Source organism: Dreissena polymorpha, chromosome 4, assembly GCF_020536995.1.
Source record: "Dreissena polymorpha isolate Duluth1 chromosome 4, UMN_Dpol_1.0, whole genome shotgun sequence".
In the NCBI taxonomy this organism is placed as follows: domain Eukaryota; kingdom Metazoa; phylum Mollusca; class Bivalvia; order Myida; family Dreissenidae; genus Dreissena; species Dreissena polymorpha.
The window spans coordinates 5,770,296-5,785,235 of record NC_068358.1 but is presented as its reverse complement, the minus strand read 5'-3'; the positions used below and the strand labels follow the sequence as shown (position 1 = coordinate 5,785,235).

The 14,940-nt window shown below is 36.1% G+C and overlaps 1 protein-coding gene across 11 annotated transcripts in view; it reads left to right on the top strand.

Moving 5' to 3' along the window:
* The window catches only part of LOC127880012 (coiled-coil domain-containing protein 112-like), a 175,059-nt gene that overhangs the window by 62,006 nt on the left and 98,113 nt on the right, over window positions 1-14,940 (top strand). For 4 of the 11 annotated variants that reach the window (XM_052427214.1, XM_052427213.1, XM_052427212.1 and 1 more), the window contains 2 exons: window positions 2,735-2,856; window positions 3,852-7,748. In XM_052427214.1, coding sequence (XP_052283174.1) covers window positions 2,735-2,856; window positions 3,852-3,882 — 153 coding nt within the window. In that variant the 3' untranslated portion in view covers window positions 3,883-7,748. Of the gene's footprint in view, window positions 1-2,734; window positions 2,857-3,851; window positions 7,749-14,940 lie in introns of those variants that run through there. The other 7 variants (XR_008049380.1, XR_008049381.1, XR_008049379.1 and 4 more) reach the window with 6 other exon arrangements.

Sequence of the window (14,940 nt, the reverse complement as noted above, 5' to 3'; positions counted from 1 at the left end):
CATAGGCTTGAAATGCTCAAAGTCAGGTAGGGAGCTATTGTCTTCACTCTATTTCTAATGTTGTTGGTCATGTTTTGTGCAGTTTTTGTTATCAACTTTTAGCTTGATACCACTCTAAAGTAAACATTTAAGACTCAATCTTGATGAAATTTGTCTAAATATTTATCTTAACATTGTTTGGGCCAAGTTTTTAACCAGGGTCTAGGGAATAAAAATATGATAACCAATTCATATTAAAAAATCAAACTTGTGATAGCTTTTGAAGCTTAAATTGATCAGAATGTTTATCAGGACAATATTTAGGCCAAGTTTGAATCAGTGTCTAGTGGAGTCAAAAACAAAGTCACCTGATCAAATATTAGAAAACCCTTGTTACCACTATACAAGCTTAGTTTATTACTTGATCTTGATAGAACATGGTCAGAGGGTTTAACTTGACATTATCTATGCAAAGTTAAAACATTGGTGGAATCAAGAAAAAATCAAGAAAAAATAGGTCAACAGAAAAACACTTGGCATTGCTGTACTTTGAAAGCATCTGAGTGATTAGAGCTGTCATGGCCATGCTGTTTTAATGCGTGTATGAGGCAGAATTGACATAAGTATGTACTCTTTTAAAACATATTCTTAATAAGAATTTAATGGATTAACTTAAGACATGCCATCTAGCAATTTCATTTGAGTAAAAATAGAAGTTGTATTTATCAAATAGGTATATATAAGCATTTTTAGCTCATCTATTTTTTTTTTTTAATTATGAGCTATTGTCATCACCTCGGCGTCAGGTTCGGCGTCCGGTTAAGTTTTGCGTTTAGGTCCACTTTTCTCAGAAAGTATCAATGCTATTGCATTCAAACCTGGTACACTTACTTACTATCATGAGAGGACTGGGCAGGCAAAGTTAGATAATTCTGGCGTGCAATTTGACAGAATTATGTGCCCTTTTTATACTTAGAAAATTGAAAATTTTGGTTAAGTTTTGCGTTTAGGTCCACTTTTCTCAGAAAGTATCAATGCTATTGCATTCAAACTTGGTACACTTACTTACAACGTTCATGAGGGGACTGGGCAGGCAAAGTAAGATAACTCTGGCGTGCATTTTTACAGAATTATGTGCCCTTTTTATACTTAGAAAATTGAAAATTTTGGTTAAGTTTTGTGTTTAGGTCCATTTTATTCCTACAGTATCAAAGCTATTGCTTTCATACTTGCAACACTTACTAACTATCATAAGGGGACTGTGCAGGCAAAGTAATGTAACTCTGACTGGCATTTTGACAGAATTATGGGCCCTTTTTATACTTAGAAAATTAAAAATTTGGTTAAGTTTTGTGTTTAGGTCCACTTTATTCCTACAGTATCAAAGCTATTGCTTTCATACTTGCAACACTTATTAACTATCATAAGGGGACTGTGCAGGCAAAGTAATGTAACTCTGACTGGCATTTGGATGGAATTATGGGCCCTTCATACTTAGAAAATTGAAAATTTGGTTAAGTTTTGTGTTTTGGTCCACTTTACCCCTAAAGTATCATAGATATTGCTTTCATACTTGGAACACTTGCAAACTATCATAAGGGTACAGTAAAAGGACAAGTTGCATAACTCTGGTTGTCATTTTTACGGAATTATGGCCCTTTTTTGACTTAGTAACTTTGAATATATGGTTAAATTTTGTGTTTCGATCCACTTTACTTCTTAACTATCAAGGCTATTGCTTTCAAACTTCAAATACTTTCATGCTATCATGAGGTTACTGTACCTGGCAAGTTGAATTTTACCTTGACCTTTGAATGACCTTGACTCTCAAGGTCAAATTATTAAATTTTGCTAAAATTGCCATAACTTCTTTATTTATGATTAGATTTGATTGATACTTTGACAAAACTACTCTTACCTGACATACCACAATAGACTCCACCCAAACTATCCCCCGTGCCCTCCCCCCCCCCTCCCCCCAAATCCCCCCCCTTTTTTTTTTTTTTTTTTTAAGATCATCTCACAAATGACCACCACACCCTCACACTATAACCCCACCCCACCCCCCCAAAAAAAAAAATTATGTTTTTTTTTAAACGGTTAAAAAACACAAATATTTATTTTTATTATTTTATGTTTGAAATACCGTCCAACCATCGCACCCAAGAATCCCAACCCACCCCCCCCCCCCCTCCCTCCCCCCTAATTTTTTTTTTTTTTTTTTTTTTTTTTTAAGATCATCTCACAAATGACCACCACACCCTTACACTATACCCCCCACCCCCACCCCACCCACCCCCCCAAATTTCTTTTTTTTTCGAAACGGTTAAAAACACAAATATTTATTTTTATTATTTTATGTTTGAAATACCGTCCAACCATCGCATCCAAGAATACCCCCCCATACCCCCACCCACACCCCCCCCCCCCCCCCGATTTTTTTTTTTTTCGCATTTGTGGAAAATCATGTAATAAATGTCCACACCCCCACACTATTCACCCCTCTTCACTCCACCCCTCCCTCCTTTGTGATTGAAAATGAGAGCCCCTTGACCTTTAAAAAGAAAATAGATGAGCGGTCTGCACCCGCAAGGCGGTGCTCTTGTTTCTATTTGTTCTCCATAAAGTTCAGTAAAAACTACCAATTCAGTATTTTGACAACTAGATTTTATCATTTTCAAAACTCAGTGCTGTCATCGCTGGAAAGTTTTTTTAAATTCTTTCTGTTAGAATGTATATTCCATGTACTGCACAGGTTGAGGTGGAGGTAGAACGTGACCCCAGCCGGCTGCTACAGCCCACCGCAGGGGTGAGGAACAGGGTGAAGGACAAGTCTACAGCTGGAGGACAGGTGCTGCCCAATATGATGCCTCATAGGTATGTGTATGAGCAGCGTGCTGGGAAAAGGGGGCTTAAGTGCATGTGCATAAAGTGTCGTCCCAGATTAGCCTGTGCAGTCTGCACTGATAACAATAACTGCTAAGACTTCTTTAAAGCTAAAATGCCATTCAAGCAGAAAGCATCGTCCTAGATTAGTCAGTGTGGACTGCACTGATTAATCTGAGAAAACACTATGGACTTGCATTAGGACCTGTTGTCCAAGAGCTAGCTTGATATGTAAATTGACAAACAACCCTCTTTAGTCCTCTCACTTGTTACCTCCCCTAGTTAAGAGCTCAGACTCCCAGCACTTGTAAATGCCTTTTAGATCAAGATCTGAGAATGTTTTTAGTTTTAATATTTTAAACTGCACTAAATTAAGATTAACAGGAATTAATACATAATCGTATATGATCTGTGGTAAAAATTGAAAATAGAACAAAAAATAACTATTGTAAAATATACTGAAATGGATAAACTTCACACTTCATACAAAGATACCATATATCAAGACCTGAATAGCCCTCTGTTGAGATGGCAAATGGGGTGGGTACATCATTTCATTCTCATGATAAAGAGCTGATTTGGAGAGAGCAAAGTAAAAGGTTTCTTCTTCTCAAACTAATTTCCAATATCTGTCCTGCATCCCAGTGTTCAAATATTCCATTATTCAAAGCTTGTTGCCACTTCGGGACAGTGTTCTGTTGTAGTTTTATAGTCTTAACCCTTTGCATGCTGGGAAATTTGTCGTCTGCTAAAGAGTTGTCTGCTGAATTTCTAAACTTAGCATTTTCTTGTATTTTTTTCAAAGAATACTATCAGAATAGCAAACAGTTTGGATCCTGATGAGACGCCACGTTCTGTGGCGTCTCATCTGGATCCAAACTGTTTGCAAAGGCCTTCAAAATTCGGTTCCAGCACTGTAAGGGTTAAATGCATAAATGCATGCTCATGTTGATAAATGTATTTGGTACATCTTGTTTTTGTTTCAGAGCTGTACCTGCTTGGAGACAGGGACCTTGACCTAAGTTCAGTTTTCAAGAACTGGTAAATTGATCTTTGATCTTGGCCTAGATAAAGGGTCATCGCCATTGACGTTGAACAATGAAAATCGCTGTCAGTTCAGCACAAAGATTCGTTCACTTAACGTTTGCTGTGGGTAGTAGTGAACTAGGCAAATATTCCACCAAAGGTTTATGCTTTCTCTGAACATCGTGATAAGAGCTTCATGATAATTTCAGATATGGAATGTGCATAGTTTAAGACTACATGTGCATATATAGATGCCTGAAATACTGTGTTTGTTCATAGCTCGGGTGATTTTAGTGCTACATACACTAATATGCACTTTTAACAGAACACTTAAAATTCTAACTTCTGGAAAAAGGCTAATTGTATCAACTTGAAATATGTTGTTCAAAATTATTTTCTACATTTCTCTTGTTAAATTGACATTATTCATTTATGACAAACTTACAGTTTTTGACCACCCTCTGCATGTGAACATGGAAATATGCCAAGCTCGTAATGCACGTGAAAAGACATCAAATACCCACATACAACATCAGACATAACCGACCAGGTCTGTTTTCAAAATAACCCAATATAAGTATCATTATACCCCCACAAACGAAGTTTAGGGGGGTATAAAGGAGTGAACTTGTCTGTCGGTTGGTCGTTCGGTCTTTACCAAACTTGGTCAGAAGTTGTATCTACATGATGTCTAGGCCAGGTTCGAACATGGGCTTTGCCAGGTCAAAAACTAGGTCACGGGGTCACTTAGTGCGTTTTAAACATTCAGCATGTTGTCCACTCTCTAATTCAAGTAATTTTCATCCGATCTTCACCAAACTTGGTAAGAAGTTGTATCTAGATGATGTCTAGGCCAAATTCGAACATGGGCCTTGCCGGGTCAAAAACTAGGTCACAGGGTCACATAGTGCGTTTTAAACATTCAGCATGTTATCCGCTCTCTAGTTCAAGTAGTTTTCATCCGATCTTCACCAAACTTGGTAAGAAGTTGTATCTAGATGATCTTAAGGCCAAGTTCGAACATGGGCCTTGCCGGGTCAAAAACTAGGTCACGGGGTCACTTCGTGCATTTTTTTACATTCAGAATGGTGTCCTCTCTCTTATTCAAGTAGTTTTGATCCGATCTTCACCAAACTTGGTCAGAAGTTTTATCTAGATGATCTGAAGGCCAAGTTTGAACATGGGCCATGCCAGATCAAAAACTCGGTCACAGGGTCACTTAGTACGTTTTACACATTGAGCATGGTGTCCGCTCTCTATTTCAAGTAGTTTAAATCCAATCTTCACCACACTTGGTCAGAAGTTGTAACTAGATGATGTGTAGGTCAAGTTCGAACATGGGCCATGCCGGGTCAAAAACTAGGTCACGGGTTCACTTAGTGTGTTTTAAACCTCACCATGTTGTCCGCTCTCTAATTCAAGTAGTTTTTATCCAATCTTAACCAAAATTGGTCAGAAGTTGTATCTTGATAATGTCTAGGTCAAGTTTGAATATGGGTCATGCCGGGTCAAAAACAAGGTCACAGGGTCACTTAGTGTGTTTTAAACATCACAATGTTGTCCCCTCTCTAATTCAAGTAGTTTTCATCCAATCTTCACCAAACTTGGTCAGAAGTTGTATCTAGATGATGTCTAGGTCAAGTTTGAATATGGGTCATGCCGGGTCAAAAACTAGGTCATGGGGTATCTTAGTGCGTTTTAAACCTCACCATGTTGTCAGCTCTCTAATTCAAGTAGTTTTCATCCAATCCTCACCAAACTTGGTCACAAGTTTTATCTAAATGATCTCTAGGACAAGTTTGAACATGGGCCATTCTGGGCCTAAAACTAGGTCACGGGGTCACTTAGTGCGTTATTTAACATTCAGCATGGTGTCCGCTCTCTAATTCAAGTAGTGTTTACATCAGATCTTCACCAAACGTGGTCAGAAGTTTTATGGAGATGATCTTAAGGCCAAGTTAGAACATGGGCCTTTCTGGGTCAAAAACTAGGTCAAGGGGTCACTAAGTGCGTTTTAAAAATTTAGCATGGTGTCCGCTGTTTTTTGTGAAGACGACATGCAAAATATTATGTGTCCATGCGGCATGTGGGGGTATTTGTCACGTCTGTGACAAAGCTCTAGTTAAACATTTGTGTGACAAGTAGCCTGTGAAGTCACTATCTGCAACATTTTATACCGTTTATTGACTATGGCAAAACGAACAGGTCTGTTTTGTGGAATCTAGGAACCTTCTACTGGCATTTATGAGATATGAAGAGTTGCATGTAAAGACAAAAACTGCAACCTGTTAAAGCCTACAGCATATTGAACGGGCCTGTATTCGGGAATGGAGGAACGTGGCCTTGACATTAATGAGTTATAACCGGTTTTTGATTCGATTAGTATGGCAACCTGTTAAAACAAGTAGTCGACATACATAATAGATATCATCAAGGAACCGAACTTATTTATACTTGTGATAAACTGTTAAATAATGTACACAGAAATTTAGTGTTTTGTATTCTGTCATTTTGTGACTATATTTTAGTGGTATATTGCAAATGAATGACAATACATCAATTTTTTTTTCAATTAAAAAAAAGCGAAAGGAGGTATTTGAAAATGGTGCATTTGTGTTTATCCCAAATTGAAATGAAATCGTCTAGAAATTATGACAAATGTCATACCGGTAATTATGTTGTTATCTGAAGGCATAGATTGGAACAATTTACATGTTATAAATCCAACAATAAACTCTTGTCAAATTACAGCATTTAATGTCTAAGTCCGTCAAACATGTCTGATATAAATGGTCAAATGTTCTTTAGTGATTGCCTTCACATGAGCTTCGTTCTGGGAAAACTTGGCTTAACGGGTGTGCTTTAAATGTGGTCCCAGATAAGCCTGTGCAGTCCACAAAGGCTTAATGGGTGTGCTTTAAATGTGGTCCCAGATAAGCCTGTGCAGTCCACAAAGGCTTAATGGGTGTGCTTTAAATGTGGTCCCAGATAAGCCTGTGCAGTCCACAAAGGCTTAATGGGTGTGCTTTAAATGCGGTCCCAGATAAGCCTGTGCAGTCCACAAAGGCTTAATGGGTGTGCTTTAAATGTGGTCCCAGATAAGCCTGTGCAGTCCACTAGGTGTGCTTTAAATGTGGTCCCAGATAAGCATGTGCAGTCCACAAAGGCTTAATGGGTGTGCTTTAAATGTGGTCCCGGATAAGCCTGTGCAGTCCACTGGGTGTGCTTTCAATGTGGTCCCAGATAAGCCTGTGCAGTCCACAAAGGCTTAATGGGTGTGCTTTAAATGTGGTCCCAGATAAGCCTGTGCAGTCCACAAAGGCTTAATGGGTTTTCTTTAAATGTGGTCCCAGATAAACCTGTGCAGTCCACAAAGGCTTAATGGGTGTGCTTTAAATGTAGTCCCAGATAAGCCTGTGCAGTCCACAAAGGCTTAATGGGTGTGCTTTAAATGTGGTCCCAGATAAGCCTGTGCAGACCACAAAGGCTTAATGGGTGTGCTTTAAATGTGGTCCCAGATAAGCCTGTGCAGTCCACAAAGGCTAATTAGGGTCGAAACTTTTCGCTTATATAAAATTTTACGTTTGAGGAAAGTATTCGCTTAACGGAAATCTAGTTTATGCAGAAAGTGTAATCTCTGATAAACCTATACGAAATACACAGGCTAATCTAGGATGCATTAAGACCGGTTTTCACAGAGCGCAGCTCAATTATATACCTGTATTTAATCGGAGCAATGTTGATTTTGGTTCGTTTCCAAAATACTTATTTATGACTTATATTATCGTCTTTTTGTTTCTTGTGTATATTGATATGAAATAAATGCTAGTGTCATGAAGATCATTAAGAATATTCGATGTATATGTTTGTATTTGTTTGTACATGCATATAATCGCATTATATAGTGTAATGGCTATTGTAATATTACATCTCGATGTCATAAGGTATTGTAGCAAAATATTATTATTTAAGAAATAGTAAACTCCACTGAGGTCCCTTTGGCATTATAGTGACCAGCCAGGCAACTACAAACCGTATATGGACCGAAGCCGTAGGCCGGGAAACCGGGACCGTTCTGAAAATCATTTACATGATGACTCGCGGAAAATTTAAAATGCGGGACGTTTATGTTATTCGTTAAGTCAATTTAGGAAGTTAATTTTGCGCCGGTTCAACGACAAACTCCGGGTCCACACTTTATGCAGCATGCGGCGCAGAAGGACCTCAAAAACTTCGAAATACACACATCAACGCGACAAACGTGATACATCGACTATCTCCGGAATCCTCCGTAACATAGGCAATAAATCGTCTGCTGATCCAGAGTGGTCAACGCGAGTTGTGAAATGACACTCGATGTGACAGTGACTCGAGTCTTAAATTGTTGTATTTGAATTTGAATGGATGGCCCTTTACTATATATACATGTACGTATTGTTTTCACAGTTAAGATATTGCCTTTAATAGTAGGAATCAATGTCCGGATGTAAAAAAATATGTAAAAGCGAATGTCCGGGTTGTGACAATTATGTAGGAAAGAATATTCGGACTGTCAGAATAATGTTAGAACGATTGTTCGGGTTGTCAAAATAACGTTTGAACGAATGTCCTGGTAGTCAAAACAACGTAGGAACGAATGAGACGTAACGTCAAAAAGTCCGTCCCCCCAGAAAGTTGCGCATGTGATGTACATGTTTTATTAATAAAATTTTCATGTTTTAACATAGCGTCATGATAATTATATCAAACGAATCAGCTTAAAAATGCGCATTTCACAATATATTATACAAAAAACAGACATACCGACATTTAGGGAAAACCTAGGTTTTTAATTACAATAATGGTTAAAAATACGATGTAGAGATGTAACATAAACCGTTGATGTAATACGGAAATTATTATTTTTCCGCCGAAGCAAACTTTCGATTCGGCGGAAAAATATATTGTCTGATGCGACAGACGTCAATGATTTCATGACGTCATTTTCACGCCAATCCGTCAAACAGACCAACAGTGGTGAAGAAAAAAGAGAGAGGTAAGTTTTGTAGAGATCGCTTTGTTTGCGACTTTTTCTTACTAATTTGATTTTCACACTTCCATTGCGTTATCATTGAATAATAAATGAAAAAAATAACTACATTTTAGAAGTGTTTTTTTTCTAAAATTTTAGTCATATTGGATATATGCTCATAGCGTGAAAACTGGCCATATTATCGCCATTTACAATTGTACCAAAAATGTCACAAAAATGACAAAAAAATCAAATTGTAAGTGTTCAAAAATTTTGAAACAATATTGTTCGCTCAATATTGAAAATTTTGGCAAAATAAAAAGCTTGAGACATGCGTTTTTTGTATGAAATCTTCCTGCGAATTTTCTTCTAGATTGAGTCATCAATGACTGAGTTTATTCAAGTTTTACTTTGCACCAACAATGTCACGTTTTTGTACAAAATCCCGACGTTCGACGTTGCAGTTGTAGAATTTTAACACATATACCCAGGGAGGGCCTGCGTATACGGGAGCTTACCGCGTTTAAGTGAGAAAGTTGTTGCAAAACTTCAAAGATGGCGTCGTTTTAGTGTTTTTCGTGAAGGAGAAGCGGATATTTTCACCCAGTAAGCCAGTTTATATTTATATTTCTTTTGAATGAATAAGCCCTTTCGGCTCTAGGGTGTTTGTGCTCCCCTCGGTTTTTTGTTTCAAAACCGTAGACTTCGGAATACAAAAGTTATTGAAGCAAAGCCGTCGACAAATTTGTTGTTTAATTTCTTGACCTTCGAGATGTTGGATGTTCGAATATCATTTTCTCTCACAATAAACAGTATTTGTACAGGTATACAGTAAAATATAACATTAATCACGATTTTTTTATTATCTCGACGCGTTTTTATGTCTATTAATTCATTTAAGGCCGAATTATAACGGTTTAACACCCCTTTTTGGAACTAAACTTCACATTTTGGGACCTGACTTTCAAATGATAAACAGCTCTTTCCTATGTTAGAAGGTTTTATTCGAAATAACTTTCGTGAATGAATTCCGCATTGGTGCGAGTAATTTGGAAATCATTTTCACTTTAGGAAATCAAGTTATCTTTTTTTATGAATTGTTATGTTATTAATTTTTATTATTGTATGTTTTATCGCGTACTTAACGCTTACATTAAGTGTGTGTAAAATATAAGACATTCGACGGTATTATTAACACAGTGTAATCCTTACCTGTTTATTTTAACACATATGGACAAACTTCTGTTTGAATATGCATCAAACGGAATACTATGCCTGCTAAACGGAATACAATGCTTACTATTTACAGATATCAAGACGCCAGTTATATTTGTCGAGGATGCCAAGATTTAAAAAGACGGCGTAATGAAGTGTGTACCTCTCTAGAAAGCAAAAGGTACATGAGAACCCACCAATCAAACAAAAAACGTTACGTCGAAGTACCACACCAAACAATCACATGTACTTGCAATATAAGTGTAATGAAAAAGAGAAAAGAGTAAAGCCGTTATCGATACTAGTATAAGGTTTCTGTAACCAAATACTGCCATTGTTGCGATTCGGAATACATGAAGACATTTGAAATACCTGACACCTGCTTATAGATGCATATCGGTGGATGTTTATTTTAAATGAAAACTTAAATATTAATTGTTTATTTAATACAATGACATTTGACACGTTTTACCATAACGATACTGATACATGTATGTGACTTTGATGTGACAAATTTTGGACGACCTTCTTTTAAACCAGTTCTGAGTTGGTCACTCTATTATAATCGCAAAAAGTGAATTTGTAGTGGATAGAAAGATTTGTGAAAATGCAATACACGATATGATTTCAGTAGAAGTGATCAATATATACATGTATTTTTTTCTCTTTTATACATATGTGAATACATATTATTTAAAACTGTTGTATTGAGGGAATAAAGTATTGGTTCACATAGAAAGATTATTTCGTTTGTTCCTAACATTGCCTTCTAATCGTAAGTTAATATGTCAAATGCATAACGAATTCATTCCGACCCAATTCTTTTTTATCATGTATGTAAGTGCTGAATACAATTGAAAATGTATGCAGAGACATCGTTGGAAGAAATGACGTAACACAAATAATGATTTATTTTCATAAAAAAGTGAGAAACTAGCATGACATATACGGAACAAAACGTTTAAGTAAGTAGCACTTATAGCAATTATATGTCAGACTTGTCTATGTAGAAATAATAAAAAAAAACCAAAAAAAACACATAATACATCAGCTGTACATTTTTTGTTTGGTTCGTTTGTTTTATTTGCTGTTTTAGTCCGGCTCTGTTGAAGGACTCTCTCTTGCATATTCTGCATTAAAACTCATGTGGTCCATGAATGGGGAATGGTATCCCAGTCCTCCGCTAATGTTAAATTCCTAATTACATAATTTTATACAGCAACGAGAGATGCACTTATTATCGCCCTTTAATCTGAAAAGACAGTAAAAAATAGTTAAAGAAAAGTTCATATCAGAATAAGGTCGACACGTCATAAAATATATTTAATTAATAGAAATATTACTGAATAGGCTGATAAACATTCTATTATCTCGTACATCAGCCACCCCACAACCCATCTTCTTTAAAATCGGTGAATTGATTCAGTTGGTCGGCAGGTTTTGTGTACAACATTTTCATAATTCTACAGTAAAGTGGTTAAGAAAACACGTATATTGCACCACATAAAATGCTGTAAAACTATAATATTGAAGTACACATATAAACTTTATTATAGATGGGTAGTTGTTTCGTGTCAATCTCTTTCTTATATGAAAGAGCTGTTGGTCATTTGGAAGTCATGTTATGCTGCTTAAAGTACATATAGATGCATAATTTAATTGAGATTAAGCAAAATAAAACACTAGGTATTTGCCAAGATTCATAAGAGTCAAATATATACGAGAAGCAAGAGCGTAATCGTGCGTAGCGAGACTTGCTCATATAGAATTTAACCTCTTATGGCTTTCTTTCAAAACAATTTCATGTCTCCGAACTAATATGCAATACGCCCGGTGTTTTTTTTTAATATGCGGATTAATGCTCAGTTTTAGATCCATAACTAATGAACGCCTCAATATTTTCAAAAATTGACATCGGCTTAATGTTCACCGACATTTTTTCATACAGATTTGATATAAATATTATAGAGTTGAACAAAAAAGTACATTAAGCCATGTTTTCCCGGCACACGCGCTGGACATACACCTTTAAATCAAAGTGCTGACAGTACTGGTGTGACGATGCTTTTGAAGAGGATTGATATAAAAGCATCTATTTAGTTTATCTACATCACCACAATTGTGTATGTGGGTACGAAAATTTTGGGTAGGAAAAAAATGGATACGAAAATTGTGGGTACAAAAATTATGCCAAAAAAATTGGGTTCGACAAAAGATTTGGTTACGAAAAAAAAATTGGGTAGGATAAAAAAATGGGTACAAAATAAAATGTGGGTACGAGCAAAAATTAGGGTACGAAAAAAAATGGGTAAGAAAAAAATGGGTACGAAAAATGTAGGGTACGAAAAAAATTGGGGGTACGGGGAAGTATTACCCTTGGGGAACTTGGTCCATTCAGCGAAACTGGGAGGCGGGTTACATTCTCGATCAAATTTAACAAGAAATATCTTTAAAAAAAAGATATTCGACGTGTATTTTCTGAACCACTCATCTAAAAAAAAAACGTTTTGTTACAGTAAAACGTTTGTGGGTTATTACATTACGTTTCAGCATATAAATTCAAAACTTGACATGCTCTTTAATTACACCATGCTCTTTAATTTCAGATGTATATCATACCAAACTTTATATATTGTATTTTCCTTCCCTAAGTTAATGATGCTATGTGTACGGACGTGATTTCACATGCCAATGTGCATGAACATATATTTTTTTCTTTTTTGATTATTTTTTTTCTCTAATCCAATAAGCTTAGGCATGTTGTATGTTAAAAACGGCAATAATTTCATGATGATTCCCGAAAGTAGGTATGAGCACATAGTCGTAAAAGCAATTGAAGAGGTGGGTTCGCCCATGAACACATGGTAAGGTTCACTAAATCTCCGAGATATGACCTAATACATTATGTGTTTAAAACAGCAAACAATTTCCAACAAACGAATGAATTATCAAACATAGTATGTGCACTGATGTGGCTCTGTAATTTCTGTTTGAACAGTTTATTAAATATGCAAAATGTGAAAGCACGCATAAGAGCGAGTTTCACAGATTTTACGACTATTATGCTCTTATATACCATAGTCGCTACAACGTTTACAAGTGGCAGGTTCGAAATAATTCGTTTTCTTTGAACTCATGATCGCGTTGAAAGTTAATTATACACATTTTAATTCGCAATTTATTTACTTAATCACGACATGTGTAAAATACAATACAGAAAATGCATAGTTATTTCATTGATCTATAAACATATAATGGATTAAATATAACTGATTTAAAATTAACGTTTTCAAACTATTATTTAATCTTTTTTTCCCAGAATATGCTGTCCTATTTATAGCTGAGCTTCCCATACCTTTATCAATGATAATCAGCGAGGTATGCCGATTAGAAAAATCGAGCTGTTTCAATCGGACTGGCTCGGTCTTTTACATAGGTCGCCATTGTGAAGAATTGTTCATGGTATGATAACTTTGACGAGCTGCTTCGAAGCATCGTCAAAAATGTATATGTATCAAATGACCGACTTTAAAATAATGATACAAGTTGTCATTCATGTGTTCGCAATGAATTATAATGCTTCTTAAATAGTTTCAAATGGCCTTTTGCCATAGCCATGTGCTATCCAAGACATAATATCCACCAGTGTTATCAACGGGACCATAATATAAGATCCTATATGTATACATATGTACTTTATATTTGTTTCACTTTGATAGCACGCATATTTGTATATATCCGACCATTAATAATAAAGTTAACGTTTAAGTATCAGCAATGTTATTTGTGTAGATTTTGTGATATTAATAAGTGTATCTGTTAAGCAGATGTGGAAGTTTCTCAGTTAACAAATCTGTGAACATAATGAATGCAATTAATTTTCAATTTTAATGTAGTTAACTGTTGAGCACATATGGCGTAAATGCAATTAATTGTCAATTAAAATGTAATTGACTGTTTAGCAGATGTGACGTTATCTCATAAAATTATCTTCGAAATAAATGAATGCAATTAGAATCTATTTTATTGTCATGCTGACGCCACGCATTACGCACACATGTTGCGCAAGCTGTTGATGTAATTTTGAAACTTCCTATGTTCAGATACATGATGTTGTGATCGCTTTGCACATGCGCACTTAAATATTTTACGGATCTTGCAGATTTTACGCTAAAACGGAAATGACCGAAAACGAAAGTTAAAGTATTGTAATTACCTCCAAAAAAAGAACCTTAAGAAAAGGTTTGGTTACATACTACGAAAAAACGGGTACTAACAAATGTGGGTACTTAAAAAAAAATTGGGTATGAAAAAAATGGGTACGAACAATTTTGGGAACGAAAAAACATTAGAGGGTATGGGGAAGAAATACCCGTGGACCTCTCGATAAAATTGAAAGAGGACGGGAACCAAGATGCCTTTACCTTTATCAATGGCCCTAGGGTGGGTAATGTAGACATGAATGGTCGAGATAGACCGTGTTGTCATAAGAGATGTTAAGTATTAATTTGAAGTCAATTGGTGAATAAATGAAGAAGTTATGTTAAAACAAAATTGTGATTGGGCGTGGTTGTCCTCTATTTCCTCCTACACTATTAGCACTAGAACCTTAGAAGTTACACATATGGTTTCTATGAGCATATGTGCGACGGTTCACTATTTGGAATTTTGATCTGACTCCTGTGTCAAAAATGATTATCATGTGCGTCGCATGTTGTTTGTAAAATTATTTTTTTTTACCAATTTTCAAGTTTTTGTTGGCGTGGTCGGCCACAATATCCCCCCTAGTGCAGTGTCGCACATATGCTCGTAGCTACCATGTG